Source organism: Schistocerca gregaria, chromosome 6 (assembly GCF_023897955.1).
Source record: "Schistocerca gregaria isolate iqSchGreg1 chromosome 6, iqSchGreg1.2, whole genome shotgun sequence".
NCBI lineage: Eukaryota > Metazoa > Arthropoda > Insecta > Orthoptera > Acrididae > Schistocerca > Schistocerca gregaria.
This window is the reverse complement of record NC_064925.1, coordinates 229,724,769-229,748,974: the sequence shown is the minus strand read 5'-3', so window position 1 is coordinate 229,748,974 and position 24,206 is coordinate 229,724,769. Positions and strand designations below refer to the sequence as shown.

Below are 24,206 nucleotides of genomic sequence, written 5' to 3'. Positions count from 1 at the left end.
GCATTAATACACTAAACAGATTCAGAAGGATGTAGGTTGCAGTAGTTGGTAGTTACTCGGGGATGAAGAAGCTTGCACTGGATAGAGTAGCATGGAGAGCTGCATCAAACCAGTCTCTGGACTGAAGACCACAACAACTACTACAACGATCACTCGTGTCATAGGGGACCTCTCAAACAGCGAACCCTGTATTCAGTAAGCTGCCAGAAACAAAATACAGGGTGTGAACCGGTAACTTAAACAGAAACAAGACGGTAATTATAATGGTCATTAAAAGTAGGCAGTAGTTGAGAAATGAGTGGGACAGCACTGCTGCCTAGCCCCCCCTACTACCTTAACCAATTTGTTGATCGAGAAAGCAGTAAGGATACTAATGAGAGAACTTGGGAAGGTAATTAATGTGAATGTTAATGTTCATTGACTTGAAATAAAAATATTGGGATTCGACGGTGACATGTAGATGAGGCCACAGATAATAAATACATTGGAATATCAGTTGAGGGAATGGACAATGTCTTCAAAAGTGTCTGTCAGAGAATGTAAACAAAACTGGAACAGTAACTCAATTAAAGCAGGAAATTTAGAGGGAATTAAATTAGGAAACTATACAGTGAAAGTAGTAGATTTGTTTGCTATTTGGGCAGGTAAAAAAGAGCTCACCACGGCCGAAGTAAAGAGAACATAAAACGCAGATTGGAACAGAGCTTTTTTCATTTCCAATATAAAACAATTTGTTTGGATTATAGCTTTATGGGAAAGGAACGTGGAAGACAAGTAGTAGACAAAAGATTGCTGAGGATTACAGATGTGGATTAGGTAACTTATCAAGATATATTGAAATGATTTGGAGAGTAAGCTGCCTTGTATCACAACCTGAGTAAAATAAGCTTGTTGCATTTCTGCTTCAGAAAACTGATGTCCAAGTACTGACCTTAAACTCGTATAAAGTATGAAGAGGGCTAGTCTGGCAGGCGCATTGTTGGTCCTGAAGATGGACTGGTTTGACCGAAACAGGTCATGAAAATAAATTGTTTGCACTATACTTCGATTAAAAGAACTTTGTGAATGGCGTTTCAATGAGTCGAATGGTAGGGGCTGCGTGTAACAACTGTTTCTTGGGCTGTACGAGCTCACTTTGCTGCCAATTTGCCGACGCAAGCTGCAGTGCCTTGTCTGCTGACGCAAAATTCAAGCGGCAGGAGGGGACCAGGCGAGGCAGACATCAAGTGGTACTTTCTTCCTCTCTTTTTGTGGTATTTGTTTTGGGCGGAACTGTCGACAGCGTGAGAACATTGCTTATTGTGTACGAGCCTGAAACCCCACTCCCAACCACCGGAATCTGTCAGTCACGAAGTTACTTCAATCGAAGTATAGCCTTCGTTTTGGTTAGAAATATTTTTCAAATACACAGCAAGGTACAAACCTTTCCCGTTTCGGTGAGAAGATACTCGGTCACGCGGCACAGGCCACAGTCGCTCTCCCACAGTAGAACTTTGTACATCCTGGCCCGCATTGGTCGCAGGACGAGGCCCGTAGTTGGGAAGTCCTGTTTGGTTTCTGACAAGTCCTCCAGCACTTCACCGATCCGGAACACCTGGCGCTTCATCACGGACAGCAGCGTCCCCGGAATTTCGCCCGAGCTGTGCTTGTCTTCAACATGCGCGACCAGATTTTCCCAGCTGGTCGGTTCGTAACTGTAGCTGCGAATGCCCGCCTCCACCATGGGTAGGGCATCCCTCCATTTGCCGTGGAAGACAATTTTACACATGTTCACGATATCGCATGGGTCCTCGTCTTTCATCATTTCTGCCACTTGCTCGATGTTGGTAGTCTTTTCAGGATAGCGCTTCTTCAGATTGCCGTGTGCCATGAATAGGAGGTCTGCCCTGACAAAGTCATTACCGACGAAAGTTGCGAATGTTGGCATGTGCTCTTGCCCTATGCCTAGGTGAGTTGCGATGTCAACTGGTCGAAACTGGTACGTCTTCAGCTTACCATCTTTCTCGAGATTCCTGAAGGTTAGCACACTCGATACACCCTTCATTGCAAAGAAGTCCGAGTCGTTGGTGAGCACTCCGATGCAGTGTTTAGTGCTTGAAACATATTTGGCAATGTCATGCTTACAGTTACCCTTGGACAGATAGACTCTGCAGCCGAGATGCTCAAATATGACTCTGGCGGCCGGGATGACTGCTTCCGGTAACGTTCTCACTGTGCTGTCGGTTCGCACAGCTCCTGAACGCAGACTGCTGAATAGGTTGCTGACAAACATCGTCTTATCTTTCTTTTTGTCTGTCCATGTATGTATCTCATCTTCTACTGGGACGCCGTGAAAGAACAACACGAGATGAATGCCGTTGTCACGGAACCGTTGCACAAAATTCGCGCAATAGTCTCGAAATTTCTTGTACTGGCCTCCACGAAGAAAATCTAGCGGCTCGTATATATGCCACATGCATGCAGATCCATCGACGGCGATCACAGGATCTTCTCCGCTTTTCTTCTTAAATTCTTCAGCGATTTTTTGTAGATCCACGACCTTATAGAATTTACCTTTTACGACGAAGCCAAAGAGTCCAGAAATTCCCATTCTTCTCTCGTAATTGGTAAGAGTTTTTCAGCAATATTGCGACGATTGTCTATCTCCTGCAAAGAGAAAATTAATTTGTTAATATTAGTGCAAAAATAAGTCTTGAAATTTTTGTAAATTTTATATGTATTCTCTGTGGCCAAACGTCTCCGATACTCCTTCGAACTAGGGTAAGGCTGGACAGCACAGGCTACACAGGATGTCTCAGACTCAGAGGATCGAAACTAGAGATGTTACGGAGAATCCCACACTGAGTATTTGGACACACTGAAGCCCACTGCTGGAAATAAATATTTAATTTTGTTATTTAGATTAACATCTTACACCACAGAGCAACAGCTTAGGCTCATAGCAACTGTTCGATGTGTCGAACGTCAGTGTGTGCACTTCGATTCGACAGATAAAACTTACCTTCACTCTCTCAAGTATCCATGTTTACCTCTTAGTAAAGAAAAAAGTACTTACGACCCTGTCAACCAGTATAGCAATGACGTATATTAACTACACTGCACTAGCCAAAGAGCCCGTGGTCGTGCAGTAGCGTTGTCGCTTCCCACGGCCGGGTTCCCGGGTTCGATTCCCGGCGGGGTCAGGGATTTTCTCTGCCTCGTGATGGCTGGGTGTTGTGTGCTGTCCTTAGGTTAGTTAGGTTTAAGTAGTTGTAAGTTCTAGGGGACTGATGACCATAGATGTTAAGTCCCATAGTGCTCAGAGCCATTTGAACCACTAAACAAAGAACAGAAACTCCTCTTCCAGCTCAGCGAGGAGAATATCTTTTGTTCAAGTGATCACGAATATTAATATTTGAAATGGGATAGGAAACATCCCTGGTGAAACTTCCTCCTCTCGTTGAAAACACAAAGTTACGGAAATTCATCTCGAATAAATACAACGTAACGTGCATCTCTCAGTCATGGTGGCAGAAAATTTCGTTCGTATCTTATAACGTGACCACATCATCAAAACCTCCGGTGTAATCTCACGTCGTAATATTAATAAGTTAACACCGAAAATTGAAACACCGATTTTTGATACTACTGATACAAGGAGACCAATGAAACTTATATATTGGTACTTTGCCACACAATGTACAAAAATGAAATAGTGTGTACGTAGCTGTTAAAAGAGGTAAATGGAAGTAGACATACACACACGAGAAAAGTTTTCCTATGTATCTTACAAAGTTACCAACTTCTGCTCAACGTACTGGTCAGGTGCTACGGAGAATGAACACACGAAAGTAGCTACGTAAGAGGGCGTGAACAAAATATTTTCGCTGTCTGAGGAGAAAGCTGATGACTGAAAGCACCTGAAGAGATCTCGCCGCAACCCGATGACTAAAAGCACCTGAAGAGATCTCGCCGCAACGAAAAACGCCTTTGTTTTAATGATTGCCATGCCAACTCGTGTATCATATCCGCGACACACTCTCCCCTATTTACTGATAATACAATACCAGCTGCTCTTTTTCGATGTCCCCCATCAGTCCTACCAGGCAAGATTCCCATACCCCGCAGCAATTTCAGGAGAGAACGGACGAGCTTAGTGTAGGTACTCTGTTCACTAGATCTGTAGCATCTAATTGTGATGCCAATAAACCGCAGTCTTTGTTCTGTCTGCCCCACAACATCTGCTGTGCAACTGTTCCACTTTAGAGTGTTCGTGATAGTTGTTCCCGGGTATTTACCTGCATCGACAGTCGTTAGATTTCTATGATTTATCGTGTAACCGAAATTTGCTAGATTCATCTTTTTGCCCATGTGGATTACTCGACACTTTTCATTATTTACAGCCAACTACCATTTTTCGCACCATACAGATATCTTGCCAAAATCATTTTTCAGTTAGCCTTCGTTTTCTGACGACTTTAATAGAAGGTAAACGGTAGCATCATCTGCAGACAATCTAAAAGGGCTGTGCAGATTGCGACTAAATCATTTATACAGATGAACAGCAGAGGACCTATAACACTGCCCGCAGATGCCACGTATTACTTTAGTTTTACTCAATGACTTTACGCCAACGCTATGAACTGTGCCTTTCGGTGGCACATCTGAGACGGTACTGCATAAGCACTCGATTCGATTAGAAGGCGCTTGTGAGGAACATCAAAAACCTTCTGGAAATACATAAATAATTTGAGATCATCTGTCGATAGCACTCATTATTTAACGAGGATGAAGTTGGTAAGCGAGTTTCTACATCTGATAGATGATGTCTATTTAAAATCGCGCCAGTCGCTAATTGTGCTGTACAAGAAAGGTATTTTCTGAACCCGTGCCGACTATTTGTGAGTAGATCGTCTTCATCGAGGTAATTCGTAACGTTTGAACACAGTATACGTTCCAAAATCCTACTGCAAATCGACTTCAGTGATATTGGTCTGTAATTCAACGGATTACTCCTGTTCCTGAGTACTGGACTGACCTATGCACCCTTTTAGTCTTTACGTAGGGATCTTTATTCGAGCGAGCGGTTGTATTTGCTAAGTATGGGGTTGTTATATCAGTATACTACGAAACGAACCTAGTTGTTGCACCGTATGGACTGGAAGACTTGCCTGTATTAGGCGATTTTAGTTGCTTCGCTACACCCAGTACATCGACTTCCCATTTTCTTATGCTAGCAGCTGTTCTTAATTCGAATTCTGCAATATTTACTTCGTCTTCATTGGTGAAGGACTTTCGCAAAACTGTGTAGTAACTCCGCTGTAGAGGGACTGACACTGGAAACATAACCACTGCTATGGCACAGTGAAAATAGTAATCGCGTATTGCCCCTGGTGTACTTCACATACGACCAGAATCTCTTTCGATTTTCTGCAGATATTCTAGACAGAGCTTACTTATGCAAACTATTAGGGCTAAAAAAGCATTCCTACTAAATTCCGCGCTAAATTTCGAACTTCTGTAAAATATCACGAGTCTTGGTGATTTTGCATTCTTTTAAATATGATATGCTTGTCTTGGTTCTGCAACAGTGTTCTGACCTGTTTCGAGTACCGTGTGAGATCTATATCAGCGTAGTTACATGAACGCGCTTCTTACGAATTTGGTACGTAGGACGTCTGCAACTGAGAGCCATGATAATTAATTTAAAGAGATCCGCATCAGTTGTACTAGTATTTATGGAAACCAAGACCGGATTCGAAATTTAGGGCACTGATCTGAGTGTCATTGGGAAGAGATTTCGGACAACTCCTAGGACCCTACGGAAGACAATATTATTACGAATATAGGTGGAAACCGGTATTAAATTGAAAATTAAAACATAATCAAAGATGTCTTCTCATACGATTCTTAAATGTCCTCTAAATAACAGAAAACGCACATCAGAATGTAGTACAAGTCGAGAGGAATCCGAAATGCCCAAAAAGTCTATTGCGGGGCGAAAGCGGAAGCTACTTTAGCGTCGAAAAGCAAATGAAAAAAAGGTGCAAAACTACTACGTAGTTGGCTCATCAGATACGCAGCGGCCAGTGACAGTCCAAGACTGTGATTTATCTACACTGAGGGAAAAAGGAAATCGCAACACCAAGAAGGAGTTGTGCGACATAAACGGAAGTTGGTAGGCGTGTTTCTACATCTGATAGATGATGTCTATTTAAAATCGCGCCAGTCGCTAATTGCGCTAGTGGCGCCAGTATGAGGACGCAAATCAGGTTTGCTATAAATACACGCTGGAACGACCGTCAATGTTAGTTACCTTTCACATTGGACGTGGTGAGTAGATGTTAGCCAAGAATGGATTTAATGCGACAATGACGCCATTATCAATAGCTCATTCAGTTTTAGCGAGGTGTGTAATAGGATTTCGGGAAGCTGCACGTTCCTTCTGCGATACTGCAGAAAGACGTGGAAGGAAAGTAGCCACTGTATATGACTGTTCGGCATACGGGAACGTATGGTCGCAAGAACACCGAGCTCCTGACGACCGCGTAGCACTACAGAAGGGAAGACCATGGTGTTTGGTGTATAGCTCTGTCGCATCGCACTGCATCTCCAGCAGGAATTTGAGTAGCATCTGGTACAACAGTGACGAAACTTTGCAAAAACAGACGTAATGTCTGCAGGGATACCGCAATCACCGGTTATACAATGGTAGTTATAGTCCGTCTAGGTTGCAAAAATGTTTATTCGCATGACCGGTTTCGGTTCCTCTAGAAGGCTAGAACCATCTTCAGATCTGGAATTTCGGTTACAGGAGTAACCCGTCCACACTCAGAAACCCTCACATTTGAATGTGACGCAGCAAGTCAAGGTTGCTGAGTGTGGACGGGTTACTCCTGTAACTGAAATTGAAGATCTAAAGATGGTTCTAGAGGAACCGAAACCGGTCATGTGAATAAACATTTTGGCAATCGAGCCGGATTATAAGTAGTACTGTTACTTAACGGGTTACTTCAAGGATAGCTCAGAGCCAGACGACCTGTAGCGTGCATTATACTGACCCAAAACTACCACCATTTGCAACTTCAGTGATGTAAAGCGAAGCCTCATTTGAGGGCACGGTGGAATCCGTTGGGTTTTCTGATGAAAGCTGGTTCTGCTTCGGTGGCAGTGATGGTTGTTTGGTGGTTAGAAGCAGGCTAGTTGAGGGTCTGCAACCAATCTATCTGCGTGCTTGCACATTGGACCTACACCTGGAGGTATGGTCTGGGGAGCAATTTTGTATGACAGTAGGGGCACTCTCGTCGTTATCCCACACATCCTGCCTACAAATCTGTACGTCAGTCTGGTGATTCGACTTGTTGCGCTGCCATTCATTAACAGCATTCAGGCGGACGCTGTGGCAGAGCTGTTCTACGCGCTTTAGTCCGGAACCACGCGGCTGCTACGGTCACAGGTTCTGTCTCGGGCATGGATGTGTGTAATGTCTTTAGGTTAGTTAGGTTTACGTAGTTCTAAGTCCAGGGGACTGATGACCTCAGATGTTAAGGTCCATAGTGCTTAGAGCCATTTGAACAACATTCCAGGATAATGCTCATCTACATACCACTGTTGTAACCCAACATGGGCTACAGTGTGTCGATATGTTGCCCTGGCCTGCTCGATTATCAGATCTGTCTCCAATAGAGTGGATATTATCGTCACCTATCGGAAATAGTTTTTTCCTGTTTTTCTGCCTTCTGTCTTGCTCTTCAATAAACACATTTCCGTGTTTACCACTCTCCAACTTTTATTGGTTATCAGGCGTTCTGTCCGAACTGTGCTGGGCCCAGGCTAACATCTAGAGGGATCTGCACTTTAATTCGCACGGATTTCAGTAGTGACTGGATCCCCCTTCGTACCAGCATGAACGTGATAGTGGGTATTGTTGAAACGACCCCAGCAGTCACCATTTGTAATATCTACCTCCTTCCAGGTAGACCAACGTTGAACTGTCTAACTTAATACAGCAACTTCCACCCCCATATCTCCTCCTAAGGGAATTCAATACACGCCATACCCTATGGGGGAGTGCCACTACGATGGGTAGGGGTCTTCTAATTGACCAACTTATGAGTCTCTGATTTGTGTCTTCTCCTTGACAGTTCCCCTATCCACTTCAGTGCTGCCCATGGCACCTTTACTTTTGCCTATCTCACGATCACCTCCCTGCTCTTGTGGCTTCCCTACGTTGGTCACCCCATGATTTTTGTGACAGTTACCACTTTCCGGTGATTGTACTGTTCCCCGGCCTGCACGTTGGGCATTCAGTAGGGCTTGTATACGTCTGCTGTACACTTTGACACCGCTCTCTCGAATTGCAGTGATGCAGTCATGCAGGGTGTCTCTGCCACTATTTTTCATGCTGCTGGCACTGCTATCCCCCTATCCACTGTTCCCCATGTCGTCGACCGGTATCGTGGTCGGCAAAGAATGCAGCAATCTCTGTCGAGGATCGCCGATGGTCGCTGCAGCGATTTAAACGAAGGGTTCTAGGCGCTTGAGTCCGGAACCGCACGACCGCCACGGTCGCAGGTTCGAATCCTGCCTCGGGCTTCGGTGTGTGTGATGTCCTTAGGTTAGTTAGGTTTAAGTAGTTCTAAGTCTAGGGGACTGATGACCTCAGATGTTAAGTCCCATAGTTCTTAGAGCCATTTCATTTAACCGACACCTTTCACAGACCATCCTCCTCGCTTTTAAGCATAGTATAAAGGAATGCTGGGAGCGCTATGTTTCCTCCCTGGGGATGGCTCTTCATCGCAGGTTTGGTCCAGGTTACGTAGCCTTCTGGGCCGCCAGCGACAATCAACTGTCCAGGGTCTCATTCTCCACGGTACTTTGTGCACTGAAACATTGGTCCTTGCAGGACACCTCGTTGCACACTTTGTTACATAATCGGTGTCCTTTCCCTATCCTGCTACTTCTCTGGTAGAAACGCAGAGTTGAACAGTCCCTCCTCTATTTCAACCCCCACCAAGCTGAACGGTATAATGAACCAATCACTGAATAGGAATCCTTGCAGTCCCTTATTTCTTCACACGGCACAGCCCCAGGCCCAGATTACATCCACAACCAGATGATCCAACACTTGGACTTTACCCAGTGGCAACATTTACGTCTCCAACCGCATTTCACCCTTGCGTGCCTTCCCCATCCTTCAGCCCAGGAGGAACCCAATGTCTCTCAACAGCTACCTCCCAACTAGCTTGATGTCCGCCCCATCAGCGTGACGGATTGCCGTCCTAGAGGCCCGGGTTCGATTCCCGGCTGGGTCGGGGATTTTCTCCGCTCAGAGACTGGGTGTTGTGTTGTATTCATCATCATTTCATCCCCATCTGCGCGTAGGTCACCCAGTGTGGCGTCGAATGTAACAAGACCTGCACCAAGGCGGCCGTACATGGCATGTAAGGACCGAGTGAGGTGGCGCAGTGGTTAGTACACTGGACTCGCATTCGGTAGGACGACGGTTCAATCCCGTCTCCGGCCATCCTGATTTAGGTTTTCCGTGATTTCCCTAAATCGCTTCAGGCAAATGCCGGGATGGTTCCTTTGAAAGGGCACGGCCGATTTCCTTCCCAATCCTTCCCTAACCCGAGCTTTCGCTCCGTCTCTAATGACCTCGTTGTCGACGGGACGTTAAACACTAACCACCACCACCATGCCCTGTAAGGCTATTACTAATCGTCGGCGCCGTGTCGTGGTCGTGTGTGACCTACATAAGACATATGACATGGCTTGGCGCCATCACAGTTTAGTTACCCTCCAAGAGTGGGTCTTTTGCAACCCCCTTCAGATTTTTATCCGCTAGTTTTTCTCCCACCGGCTCTTCCGTGTTCGAGTTGGCACTTCACTCAGCACCCCTCTCATTTAGGATGGTTCAAATGGCTCTGAGCACTATGGGACTTAACTTCTGTGGTCATCAGTACCCTAGAACTTAGAACTACTTAAACCTAACTAACCTAAGGACATCACACACACTCATGCCCGAGGCAGGATTCGAACCTGCGACCGTAGCGGTCGCGCGGTTCCGGACTGGGCGCCTAGAACCGCTAGACCACCGCGGCCGGCTCTAATTCAGGAGAATGGTATCCCACAGGGTTGTGTGTTAAGTGTCACACTCTTCCTCATAGCTATCAATGGGCTTGTAACCTCTGTTGGGCCCCTGGTTACCCTAGTTTTGTCTGTTGACGGTTTTTGCATCTGGTGCAGTTTGCACTCGGCAGCATCTGCTGAGCGCCGGCTTCAAGGTGCTCTCTGACCGACCTCTCCATGGGCCGTCCCCCATTGCTATTAGTTTTCTCCCTCCAAAACGCGGGTTATGCATTTTGCCGTCGACCCACAGTACACTCCGATCCAGAAGTTTATTTAGGCAACTAGCTCCTAGATGTTCTAGCACAGTCCCGTTTTCTTGCGTCCTGTATTCGCCACCTGAAGACTACATGCATGCGAAAGCTCAATGCTCTCTGATTGCTGTGCATCACATCTTGGGGTGCAGACTTTGCTACTCCTACCCATCTTCACTGTCCTCTGGTCTTGCCGAGACTCGATTATAGTAGTCAGATTTATGGCTCAGCGGCTCCTTCCACTCCGTAAATACTTGACGCTGTTCACCATTGTGGGGTGCGCCTGGCTATTGGTGCCTTTCGCACAGTCTCCTTGCAGAGCAAGAATTCCCCATCTATAGATACGACAGATCCAACTTCTGGTTTCTTACATAATCGCCGATTTCCTGACCATTCTGTGTGCCCTGTCCTCATAGCAAACGAGGGATGTCTCCCTCGTGAAATCTGCTGGTTGGAATAGTCACACTTCCCTCTCTCGGGATCTCCATCTACACTCACTGGAATACGCCCCAAGTATTTCCTTCCGCACACTCCTTTGGATGGTGCCTAGAGGACGGATTAGGACCGACCTATTCCAAGTTCCTAAGGTCTCTGTCGCCCCTTACGTCTTCTGGCGTCTTGTACGTTCCATCCAGGCAGAGTTTCGGGGTACTACCATCTACACTTATGGTTCTAATAAGATAAATAAGGGAGGATACGCTTTCACGTCTGCTACTGACTTAGAACACCATTTATTGCCGGAAAAAATTTGGAAATTTGTGGTAAGTTTCTATGGGATCAAGTTACTGAGGTCGTCGGTTCCTAGGCTTACACACTACTTAATCTAACTTAAATTTACAATAAGGACAACACACGCACCCGTGCCCGAGGGAGGTCTCGACCCTCCAACAGGTGAAGCCGCACGAACGGGGCAAGGCGCCATAGACCGCGCGGCTGCTACCCCGCGTGGCTTGTTGCTGGGATCATGTAATATGTTCACAGCAGAACTTCTAGCCGTTAACAGGACCTTTCAGTTTGTTTCTCTGGCTGCTCATTGAGTTGGTACACAATAAAACACTATGGATGGAGTCCAAAGCTCCAAAGGTCTCTCTAATCTTCCTGTGGGCGGCATCTATCTTATACCTACTCTTATATGCTTCTACATCCTTACATTTGTCCCCTAACCATTCCTGCTTACCCATTTTGAACATCCTGTAGATCTCATTTTTAAGAGAATTGTATTCCCTCTCACCCGATTTACACTACTGGCCATTAAAATAGCTACACCACAGAGATGACGTGCTACAGACGCGAAACTTAACCGACAGGAAGAAGATGCTGTGAGATGCATATGATTAGCTTTTCAGAGCATTCACACAAGGCTGGCGCCGATGGTGACACCTACAACGCGCTGACAAGAGGAAAGTTTCCAACCGATTTCTCATACACAAACAGCAGTTGACCAGCGTTGCCTGGTGAAACGTTGCTGTGATGCCTCGTGTAAGGAGGAGAAATGCGTACCATCCCGTTTCCGACTTTGATAAAGGTCGGATTGTAGCCTATCGCGATTGCGGCTTATGGTATCGCGACATTGCTGCTCGCGTTGGTCGAGATCCAATGACTGTTAGCAGAATATGGAATCGGTGGGTTCAGGAGGGTAATACGGAACGCCGTGCTGGTATCCAACGGCCTCGTATCACTAGCCGTCGCGATGACAGGCATCTTATCCGCATGGCTGCTGTAACGGATCGTGCACCTACGTCTCGATCCCTGACTCAATAGATGGAGACGTTTGCAAGACAACAACCATCAGCACGAACAGTTCGACGACGTTTGCAGTAGCATGGACTATCAGCTCGGAGACAATGGCTGCGGTTACCCTTGACGCTGAATCACAGACAGGAGCGACTGCGATGGTGTACTCAACGCCGAACCTGGGTGCACGAATGGCAAAACGTCATTTTTTTCGGATGAATCCAGGTTCTGCTTACAGCATCATGATGGTCGCATCCGTGTTTGGCAACATCGCGGTGAACGCATATTGGAAGCGTGAATGCGTCATCGTCATACTGGCGTATCACGCTGCGTGATGGTTTAGGGTGCCATTGCTTACACGTTTCGGTCACCTCTTGTTCGCATTGACGGCACTTTGAGCAGTGGACGGCACATTTCAGATGTGTTACGATCCGTGGCTCTACCCTTCATTCTATCCCTGCGAAACCCTACATTTCAGCAGGATAACGCACGACCGCATGTTGCATGTCCTGTACGGGCCTTTCTGGATACAGAAAATGTTCGACTGCTACCCTGGCCAGCACATTCTACAGAACTCTCACCAATTGAATACGTCTGGTCAATGGTGGCCGAGCAACTTGATCGTCACAATGCGCCAGTCACTACTCTTGATGAACAATGGTTCGTGTTGAAGCTGCATGGGCAGCTGTACCTGTACACGCCATCCAAGCTGTGTTTAACTCAATCGCCAGGCGTATCAAGGCCGTTATTACGGCCAGAGGTGGTTGTTCCGAGTACAGATTTCTCAGGATCTATGCACGCAAATTGCGTGAAAATATAATCACATGTTAGTTGTAGTATAATATATTTGTCCAACGAATACCCGTTTATCATTTGCATTTCTCCTTGGTGTATCAATTTTAATGGCCAGTAGTGTACATGTTAAAAGGGGAAGTACAGTGTCACTACATAATCTGGATGTTAAAAATTAATAATGGAAGGAAGGAAAAGGAGGATGGAAGGAAGACTTTTTTTGTTTTTCAGTTTATATATCAGAGGTACATTTATGACACTTAGACCAGCCGAGCAGACTAAGGAACGGTCTATTTTTTTATTTTTTTTTTAGATTACCATATCTGTGTACAGTATCTGTAAAATTGGCAGAGGTATGAGACCCAAGAACATTATTCCTGCTTATTTTACTTTTTCGGATCTGGGTAGAAAGCTCAGGCCTTAATAAATATACAGGGCAAACTGGTGCATCATTTCGAGTAAGTTTCCTAGAACATAGGAATTTTACGATATAAAAAAGAAAATGCACAGTTCACGTTGAATAACCAGTAATCATTAAAGCACCATAGCGTTATAAATAATTTTGATTTTTTATACGATCAGAGACGTAATTAAATTTTGTATTATTCTCGCTTGTAAATATAGCGACCCAGCGCTCCTAATCATTAGTATAGGACATCAAACTGTCCACATGTCTACCTACCGTTCCGCTAGCCAGCTAGTCTCTCTTTGCCGCTCGTGTGGGACGCTTTCGCCTTGCCCTGAACTGAGCTGCCCTGCCATCACGCTTGCTCTTACTACAAAACAATTGTCTTTTTTTACTTTTAGATGCAGGCAAATAATAAAGAATGGAGCACGTTTTCATTACCCAGGAGCGATGGGTATGCCTATGATTTTTTTAACGTTGTGGTTATATTTTAGACATTTCTTTACTAATTTTAATGCCCAAAAATGTGATGACACTGAACGTTACTTTTTACATGTAGGTTGCACCTGATGATGTGGTTTTAGCCCGCGAAACCGGTTATGTTTTAATAAGCAACAATTTTACCACTGTTAGCGAAATTCTTCCGAACATTGTGCCCAGAATATAAAACAATTTTCCTTGTAAAGATGCCTAAGTCAACGGTTTCTTGAGTGACTTTGCAGTGGGAACGCGAAGAAACAATCAAAGCTAAACCAAGACTACGCAGTTCTCGCGTACGGATAAGGACCATCGAGCATTAAGCACGACGGTTGTGAAAAATTCAGAAGAAATCGGCGGTAGGAATAACTCGTGGATCACAAAATGGTACCAACAGTTCCGCTAGTGCAAGGATTGTGCTTAAAGAAGAAATCGGCGGAAGGAATAACTCGTGGATCACAAAATGGTACCAACAGTTCCGCTAGTGCAAGGATTGTGCTTGAAGAGAACTGAGTACAACGATCGAGCGACTCCTCATAAGGCACATATTTCTGGATCCTTTTCTCTCTCTCTCTCTCTCTCTCTCTCTCTCTCTCTCTCTCTCTTTCTATCTCTCTCTCTCTCTTTTTTGTCCTAGAGCGCAAAAACAGCTGAAGTCGTAAGCGCCCGTGTGGCAACCTTAGAACACCGGTAAGCAAGAAACGAAATTCAGAGCGACTATACGTTGAGCCCAATCGACGAAAGGAAAAACAAGAGAGGAAAGCAAGGACTTCCCCTTGGAGAAGGGTTCACAAAATATGCTCTAGAGACAGCGGATGTCCCTAACCAAAGATTAAATGTCCTTCGCAATGTTGCTACGACGGATAAAAAGTAAAACGCGATTGACTCGACAGCCCATTCGAGGTTGATGACAATGAGCACCAACGCGGCGGGTCATCACTTCGTAACAAATGACGCTACAACCTAGCTAAAATGATCTCCTCATGACGAGAAGGTCGAGAGGAGGTTGACCAAAAGGGTTCAAATGGCTATGAGCACTATGGGACTTAACATCTCAGTTCATCAGTCCCCTAGAACTCAGAACTACTTAAACCTATCTAACCCAAGTACATCACACACACATCCAGGATTCGAACCTGCGACCGTAGCAGTCGCGCGGTTCCAAATTGAGGCGCCTAGAAGCGCTCGGCCACCGCGGCCGGCAGGTTGACCAAGCTGTTGGGAGAGGTTTAATTTCCCGAAGCTTGCCCCCGTGGAGAGAAGACCAGTGGTGATGCCGAAGTGACACCATCTGCCGACAGACTCCAACAAGGAGAACATCCGATGGAATGGAAGAACCAATAACCCGAAGCAGAAGGACTAAAGTCTTGGCTGCAGCGTCAGCAGCCTCTTTTCCGGTGACAGTGATGTGACAAAGAACCCACATGAACGTCATGGTGGTTCCGTCAACAGCGAGCAAGTGGAAGCTTTCTTGGACCCATTGCACTAAAAAAACGGACTACGTACAGCATATACAGTCTCTGAAGGGCGCTTAAGGAATCGGAGCATATGACAATTAAAAAGCCTGTGTCGCCGGATGTACTTGGTGGCCTGATAGAGGGCGAAGAACTCTACTGTAAATATTGAGCAGTGTTCCGGAAGCCAATACCGAAAATGGTCAGTGTCTGACGGAAGAGCACGCGACACCATCGTCGGTCTTAGACCCTTCACTGTACAGAAGGTGCTACTGGTAAGTTGCGTGCGACAGGTGGACTTCGGAGTAGACTCCCTGCGAAGTGAACGTAGTGCAAGATGAACACGGACTGCCACATGAAGCGAAGACAGTGAAGAGTTCACACCCACTGAGGGCGTAGGGGGTAGTGTGAAGTTAAGCTGCCGTAGCAGTAACCAAAAGCGAACCCAGGAGGTAAGGGAGAAGAAGGACGCCCCCCATGCTGCAGGTCAAGGGAGTCGTCGGAAAGGGGGCATAGGCTGTGTGCCCGGGGCACAGAAGACAAACATTATGGGTGTCTGCTGAGGAGGAGACATGCCGGTATGAAGTGGTAGTTCGGGAGCTTGTGCATAGAGACTCTGAACCAGTCTAGTGTAAAAGGCTACAGTGGCCAAACATATTCCACGATGATGCATTGTGTTAAGACAACTTAAGATGGATGGATATTCAAATGAATAATCGAAGCACTCTTAGTCTCGTTTGGGAACAGACAAGGGATCAGTACAAACGGAGGAGGCTGTTCTGATCCGCTCCCACGAAGTACCGCTTAGGACATATGGGGCACTGTGGGACTGTGTACACTCAAGATGTAAATATGCTGGAAGAAACCCAGTGCGCCACCAGAAATTCATTCACACGGTTTTGTCACTGAAGACACTGCTCAAGAAGACAATTCGTCGACAAAAAGCGAGTCGGAGATATCTGGCGCGATACAGGCCATAAAAGGTTTCACGGCTATAGCAAGGACGACGACGCTCAAGACAGAACCTTGATGTACCTCACTCTTGTGGATACAGTTGTCCGACAATGCCGAACCTACGTTACCTTGAAAACTCGGTCTTTTCAAGATAACTGAATGAAATGGGGCGGGCGGCCTTTGAAGCCCCACATATACAGAGTACAGAAGATACCAAACCCCCGCAGTTGTCACAGGCTTTCTCCAAATCAAAAAACACGTCCACAGTTTGCTATTTCCGCAGAAAACCGTTCGTTACACTGGTTGACAAAGTGACGAGATGGTCAACTGCAGAACAGCGTGCACGAAATGCACATTTTGCAGTGGTTGCTAGATTGTGAGAATACGCCACAAAACTAGTTGGGCTTGAATCATACACACAGCTGGTTAGAGAAATGGGACGGTAGCTAGAGTTCAAATGTGTTAGAATTTCTAAGGGACCAAACTGCTGAGGTCATCGGTCCCTAGTCTTACACACTACTTAAACAAAGGACAACACACACACACACACACATGCCCGCGGGAGGGGTCGCGCAGTCCGTGACATGGCGCCCCAGACTGCTCGGCCACCCCGGGCGGCGATGGTAGCTAGAACGAAGGGTTTGTTCTGACTGGGCTCAGGAACAGGTATCACAGTGGCTTCACGTCAGCATCTCGTAAACGTGCCATCTGCCCAAATGCGTTTGTACGTGTGAAGGAGAGAGTGCCCTCAAGGCAAAGGTACTGCAACATCTGAATGTGAACTACTTCCGGCTTTGTGGTGGTCGATCAGGATAAGGTGACAGCATGGTCAAACTCACTCATCTAATGCCATGAACGTTCCATTGTTGAAGAGTCGTAACAAGGAATGAGAATGAGAGAACAAACGAAGAACGTCACCTCGGCGACTGCCGAGTGGCAGCCTTCGAAGACACAGAGAGGCTGGAGGATTCTGTTCTATGAACTCTATAAGGGCGTCGACATTCTCGCTGGGTCAGCTTGCAGACTCCAGGACAGAAAAACGATAGGCGGTGCGAACCGGCGAAATGAAGGTCGGCTAGATGAGGGTATTATGTGGCGACATTATTAAAGGGATGATCCGGGGAAGGAGAAGACCGTTTACCTTTATTCGATTTCTTAGAGCCTTCATGGTTGACACACGAAGACTCAGACGTTTGTTGGCTGGAGGGACGTCAATGTCCTCGTGAGAGTGTTCGTTTTGTCCTTTCTGGACAGCTGGTTGTGCAGCATCTGATTTAGCCGCTGGGGACGAAAATTTGGTGGCTTGTTGCGCAGCCTGTAGTCACTGTAACACGATTGCCGCATTCATCCTATGATCTGCTTCTACAATTCTAATACTCCACAGTTGCCTCCATCACCTAACTTAGGATTCCTTCATGATTCCTTTGAACTTATAGTCAAGGCGTGCCAAAAATTTCTTTTCTCCCCAAGTCGATTGATTACCTCCTTATAATTTCTTTCTACCTACGCATCTGACCTGCAGCTCTCTTTTGTAGGAACACATTTCAGTTTATTCAATAATCTTACTGTCTGAAGTGTTTGTCGTCCAAGTCCCACTTCCGTATAAAGCTGCACTTCAGAAAATAGTTCCTAACGCTTATATTTATATTCAGTATTAACAAATTCCTCCATTTCAATGAGGCTTTTGTTGCCATAGCCACATTACATTCTGAATCCTTTCTATTTGCAGCCCAAACAGCAAAACTCATCAACTACGTTTAGGGCCCAATTTCACCTGCATCTTTTGATATAATTCGACTGGGTTCCAACGTAGCAGTCTTGCTATATTTTTCTTGACGTTCTTTTTGTACAGTCACTTCAAGACACTTTCAAATCCATTTAATTACCCTTCCAAGCCATTTGTCGTCTCTGACAGAATTACAATGTCACCAGTAAACTACAAAGTGTCTATTTATTCTGTCTGAACTTGAATTCCCAAACAACGAAATCCCTAAGTTTCCTTTACTGCTTGCTCAATGCACACACTGAATCTCATCGGGGATAGGTACAAACCGGTCTCACTTCCTTCACAAACACTGCTTCCCTTTCATGCCACCAAATCTGGTTTCTGTACAAATTGTAAATAACCTTTTCGCTACCTGTATTTTATCCATGTTACATTCAGTATTTCGATAAGTGTATGCCAATCAACGCAGTCAAATGCTTTCTCTAAATCTAAATATGTTACAAATGTAGGTTTCCTTTCATTTACTTATGTTTTAAGATAAGTCGTTGGGGGTCGTTGTTGATTCACATGCTGCCACATTTCGGCGAAAGTCTGAACTGTAACGTCCACTGTTCAAAGTGCCGTCAATCACGCAGGGTGATACGCCACTATGGAGATGACGAATACACGCTTCCATTGTGCGTTCTTCGCGATGTCGCAAAACACGGATGCGACCATCATGATGCTGTAAACAGAACCTGGATTCATCCGAAAAAATGTTTTGCCATTCGTGCACTCAGGTTCGTCGTTGAGTACACCATCGCAGGCATTCCTTTCTGTGATTCAGCGTAAAGGGTAACCGCAGCCATTGTCTCCGAGCTGATAGTCCATGCTCCTGGAAACGTCGTCGAACTGTTCGTGGAGATGGTTGTTGTCTTGCAAACGATCCGTTATAGCCATGTGGATAAGATGCCTGTCATCTCGACTGCTAGTGATACGAGGCCGTTGGATACCAGCACGGCGTTCCGTATTACCCTCCTGAACCCACCGATTCCATATTCTGCTAACAGTCATTGGATCTAGACCAACGCGAGCAGCAATGTCGCGATACGATAAACCGCAACCGCGATAGACTACAACCCGACCTCTATCAAAGTCGGAAACGTGATGGTACGCGTTTCTCCTCCTTACACGAGTCATCACAACAACGTTTCACCAGGCAACGCTGGTCAACTGCTGTTTGTGTATGAGAATTCGGTTGGAAACGTTCCTCATGTCAGCACGTTGTAGGTGTCGCCACCGGCGCCAACCTTGTGTGAATGCTCTGAAAAGCTAATCATTTTCATATCACAGCATCTTCTTCCTGTCGGTTAAATTTCACGTCTGTAGCACATCATCTTCGTGGTGTAGCAATTTTAATGGTCAGTAGTGTAGATGATCTGAAAATGGCAATTAAAATTTGCCGAAGCTAGTCAGCTATACATTAATTTCTGGGCAAATAAACCGTCTCTATGAAGACTACGATATTTTTAGTACTTCTGTGAACCTGAAAGAGTAAATCATAGCAGTGTAAATTTAGTTATTGTACAATTTAATACCAATTTTTTGGAACGAAAATACCAGCAGTGTCTTAGTGGGGCCACAGCTTCCATTACGACCGCCGCACTGCAGGAAATTTTCCTTACGCCAGCGCCGGAAGGAGGTTACGCCTGCAGCTGTTTTCAAGGCTAGCGCGATAATCCAGACTGCTCACGCCAGCGGCGTCAGCGGGGTCTGGAGAAGAGATAGAGCAGGAAGCCGACACACTCGCATGTGGCGCTGCACTCGCCGAGAATCCCAGTCAGTCTACTGTAGTTCCTATTGATAAACTAATAAAATCTCAGAATTACCACACACGTCCACCAGCCACTATTACACGCAACTTGGTTAACATTATCCGGACACCCCTATGTAATGCGGAATTCACTACCAATATCTACATCTACATGGATACTCTGCAAATCACATTTAAGTGGCTGGCAGAGGGTTCATAGAACAATCTCCACAAATCTCTATCGTTCCAATCTCGTATAGCGTGCGGAAAGGACGAGAATCTATATATTTCCGTACGAGCTCTTATTTCCCCTAGTTTATCATGGCGATCGTTTCTCCCTGTGTATGTCGTTATCAACAAAATATGTTTGAAATTTCGTAAGAAGATTCCGCAGCAAAGAAAAATGCCCTTGTTTTAATTATGTCCACCCCGAATTCTGTTCATTTTAGCGACACACTCTCCCCTGTTTCGCGATAATACAAAACGTGCTGCCATTTTTTGAACTTTTTCTATTTACTCCGTCAGTCCTACCTGGTAAGGATCCCACACTGCGCAGCAGTATTCTCAAAGTGGACGGACATGCGTAGTGTAGGCAGTCTCTTTAGTAGATCTGTTACTTTTCTAAGCGTCCTGCCAATAACACGCAGTTTTTGGATAGCCTTCCCCAAAACATTTTCTATGTGTTCCCTCCAACTTAAGATGTTTGTACTTGTAATTCCTAGGTATTTAGTTGAATATACGGCCTTTAGATTTGACTGATTTATCATGTAACTGGAGTTTAGCGGATTCCTTTTAGCATTCATGTTGATGACTTCACACTTTCCTTTATTTAGGGTCAATTGCTAATTTTCACAACATACAGTTATCTTTTCTAAATCGTTTTACAATTTACTTTGAACTTCTGATGACTTTATTAGTCGATAAACGACAGCGCCATCTGCAAAAGACCTAAGATGTCTGCCCATATTGCCGGCCGAAGTGACCGAGCGGATCTAGGTGCTTCAGTCTGGAACCGCGCGACCGCTAAGGTCGCAGGTTCGAATCCTGCCTCGGACATGGATGTGTGTGATGTCCCTAGGTTAGTTAGGTTTAAGTAGTTCTAAGTTCTAGGGGACTGATGACCACAGCAGTTGAGTCCCATAGTGCTCAGAGCCATTCGAACCCTTCAACCTGCCCATATTGTTTCCAAAATCGTTTATATAGATAAGGAACAGAGAAGGGCCTATAACACTACCTTGAGAAACGCCAGAAATCACTTCTGTTTTACTCGATGACTCCGTCAGTTACTACGAACTGTGACCCCTCTGACAGGAAATCACGAAACATGTACAAATATGTGTGAAATCTTATGGGACTTAACTGCTAAGGTAATCAGTCCGTAAGCTTCACAGTACTGAACGTAAATTATCCTGAGGTCAAACACACAAACACCCATGCCAGAGGGAGGACTCGAACCTCCGCCGGGACCAGCCGCTCAATCCATGACTGCAGTGCCCTAGACCGCTCGGCTAATCCCGCGCGGAAATCACGAATCCAGTCACATAACTGAGATGACATCCCATAAGCATGCAATTCCACTACAAGCCGTTTGTGTGGTACAGTGTCAAAAGCCTTCCGTAAATCCAGAAATACGGAATCAACCTGAAATCCCCTGTCAACAGCAATCAACACTTCAAGCGAGTAAAGAGTTAGTTGTATTACACAAAAACGATGTTTTCTAAATCCATGTTGATTGTGTATCAATAGACCGTTTCCTTCGAGGTAATTCATAATGTTCGAAAACCAAGTGTCACGAGAGGCGAAACCGCCGGAAAAAGAAGGCGGGGAGAATTGTCAGAAGTGAAGTAGCAGAAAATGTCAGACAGAAGAGGTCAATAACTTCGAAAGTGTTTATTGTACTTCCCCTGAGTAACAAATCCACCAGGGACATTTCAACTCTTCTATAAATACACAATTTGACTGTTGGTGATATGGGTGAAGTAAAAACGCGAAGGAACAACCACAACTAAAGCGAGACCAGGCACACCTCATTTACTGACGGAGAGGCACCGTCGAGCATCGCGGAGATTGGTTGTCAAAAATCGCATGAAATCAGCATAAGAAATTACTCTTTAAGTTTCAAAGTTCTACGAGTAGTCCAGCCTAGCACCCTGCCTCTGCGTAGGCAGTTCAAAGGAATGGGGTACATGGCTGAGTAGCTCCTCATAAGCCACACTGTTGTGTAGAGAATGCCAACCGACATTCACCACTGGACAGTTGATAACTGGAAACGAGTAATTTGGAATAGTGAATCACACTGTACCCTGTGGTAATCGACTGTAAGGGTTTAGGTTTAACGAATGTTTGCAGAAGCTTAACTGCCTCCAACTGAATGCGAACAATCAAGTACAGCGGAGGTGGTGTTTCGGTGTGGGGCGCTTTTCATGATTAGCGTATGATCCCCTTATTGCTCTTAAGAATACACTAAATGTGAAATTATATGATCACGTCTTACACCACTGTGTGTTAGATGCAGAATAGGAACAATTCGGAGACGGTGACTGAGTCTGGATGACAATGCGCCCTGCCATAAAGCAGCATCTGTAAGTCAATGTTTTGAGGACGACAATATTCTTGAAATGGACTGGTCAACCCTGAGTACTGGCTTGAACCCATAGGAGCACCTTTGGGGTAAGTTACAGAGTATCGATTGCTCCTATCGCAGCCTCAAAGATCAATATTGTCGTTAGGCGATGGCAAGGAAGTGTTCAGCTGAGACAGCACCACATCAGTAGAAGCAATGTTCGTTGTGCACGGAATATATCTGGCACACCTAACAATCCTTCAGCGAGCTGTGACATACTGGCTGTAGAGATAAAGTAATGGAAATTACAGGGCACGGTGGTGGTGGTAAGTTCCTATGGAACCAAACTGCTGACGTCATCGGTCCATAGGCTTACACACTACTTAATCTAACTTAAAACTAACTTACGCTAAGGACAACAAACGCATCCATACCCGGGAGAACTATAAACTCCGACCGGTGTGTAGGAAGGTGGGGGGGGGGGGGGGGGGAGGGGAGGCAAGGCGCCTAAGACCGCTTGGCTCAAGGGGCATGATTTAGGCAACAATCGCCAATTAAATGCTACTTAGCATTAGTGGGAAACCTGTGTCAAGGGCTGTAGAGCTTTTTGCAGATATCCGGGAGTGGTTGAAGATGCACACCGCAGACTGCAGTCGAGACATGGTGCACTTTCCAATAGGCCCCAGCCACTACTCAAAGCAGCTTTATCGAATGCGCCTCGGTCAGTATACAGAGTGTTCTTGTGAAGGACCAAGAACCTCTGTGCGTAAGTTCTACACTGTACACTACACCTGCAGAGTTGACAAAGTAATTTCACGCCATACCTACAAAGAAACCCATACAAATGCCAAGATCTGAATAGAGCCACTGACATTACATCATGTGAGCTGTATGCCGAAACATAGAAGCAAGACCGTGCAGACGAACCAGAAAGGCAATTACACGAGAGATGAACCTGACCATTGGAAGTATCAGACATTGAACAGAATGAATACACTGACGCTGACAATGACAGTTTATAATTAATGAGAGATTCAGTGGAAGCAAAATGACGCACACAACACAGACAAATTGACAGTTAACAGACAGCTTCCGGCTCCGGAGAGTCCAAGAAATAACGTATCTGGGCCACTAGCGGAAACATGCTCCTATCGGAGCACAAAAAAGGGGAATACGCTCCTTTTTATTAAATCACTGACTGAAAAGTGTGGTCCTAGCTGCCTCGTTCTGACCTGCTCAGCACCCTTAAAAATTTTCGCAGAAATATTGGCATGCCAACATATTCGCACTCTTTTTAACATGCAAGTCACCTGTCACACCTTACCACAACACTCATTCATTACCAATGTATGCTATGACAACAGCCAAGACAACTGAAGGAGAACAGACATGTCAATGACCAATGATCCTGAGTTCAGTTTTTGATGGGGTATCAACAGGGTCATCTTACCACCGAATCTGAAACGGCTGCGATGGGGAGTTTCCCTTATGAGAGACTCCACTTCGCCAAACTTGTCTTAGATATTCGCCACAAACAATAATGACTTGTTGGCGATGAACATGTACCCATCAGTCCTAAAGGAGACCAGGTAGCGGGGACAGTGTTTCTCCCCAAGACGGCGAAACTGGCTTCCTTCCCAGAATGTAGTCAGGGAATGGAAGATCAGAATATCGCACGAAGCAGCATTAAATAACCCATCACCAACCAAAGAGACCGCTTTCGAAGAACGGACAGTCTTCTGGAACTTAATACATTTAATAAACAAAGCATCTGCCCTGACACCACGCACTCCAGTCTAGGGCTGTCCCCATGGACGCCACTCAGCCACAGCAAGGGCCATCTGGCATGGCGACTATTGATGGGAGCTCTGCTGCTCCAGAATGACAAGAATCCAATCGTAGGTATACATGGGGAGATAACAGCTCGGATATAAGTGTGGAGCCTGT

At 45.6% G+C, this 24,206-nt stretch overlaps 1 protein-coding gene across 1 annotated transcript in view; it reads right to left on the bottom strand.

Annotated features, from left to right (window-relative positions):
- LOC126278973 (uncharacterized) overlaps positions 1 to 24,206 on the bottom strand; it is a 66,525-nt gene that overhangs the window by 26,085 nt on the left and 16,234 nt on the right. The window contains exon 2 of the mRNA XM_049979268.1: positions 1,424 to 2,646. Within this exon, the coding sequence (XP_049835225.1) occupies positions 1,424 to 2,590 (1,167 nt within the window). The 5' untranslated portion in view covers positions 2,591 to 2,646. The remainder of the gene's footprint in view (positions 1 to 1,423; positions 2,647 to 24,206) is intronic.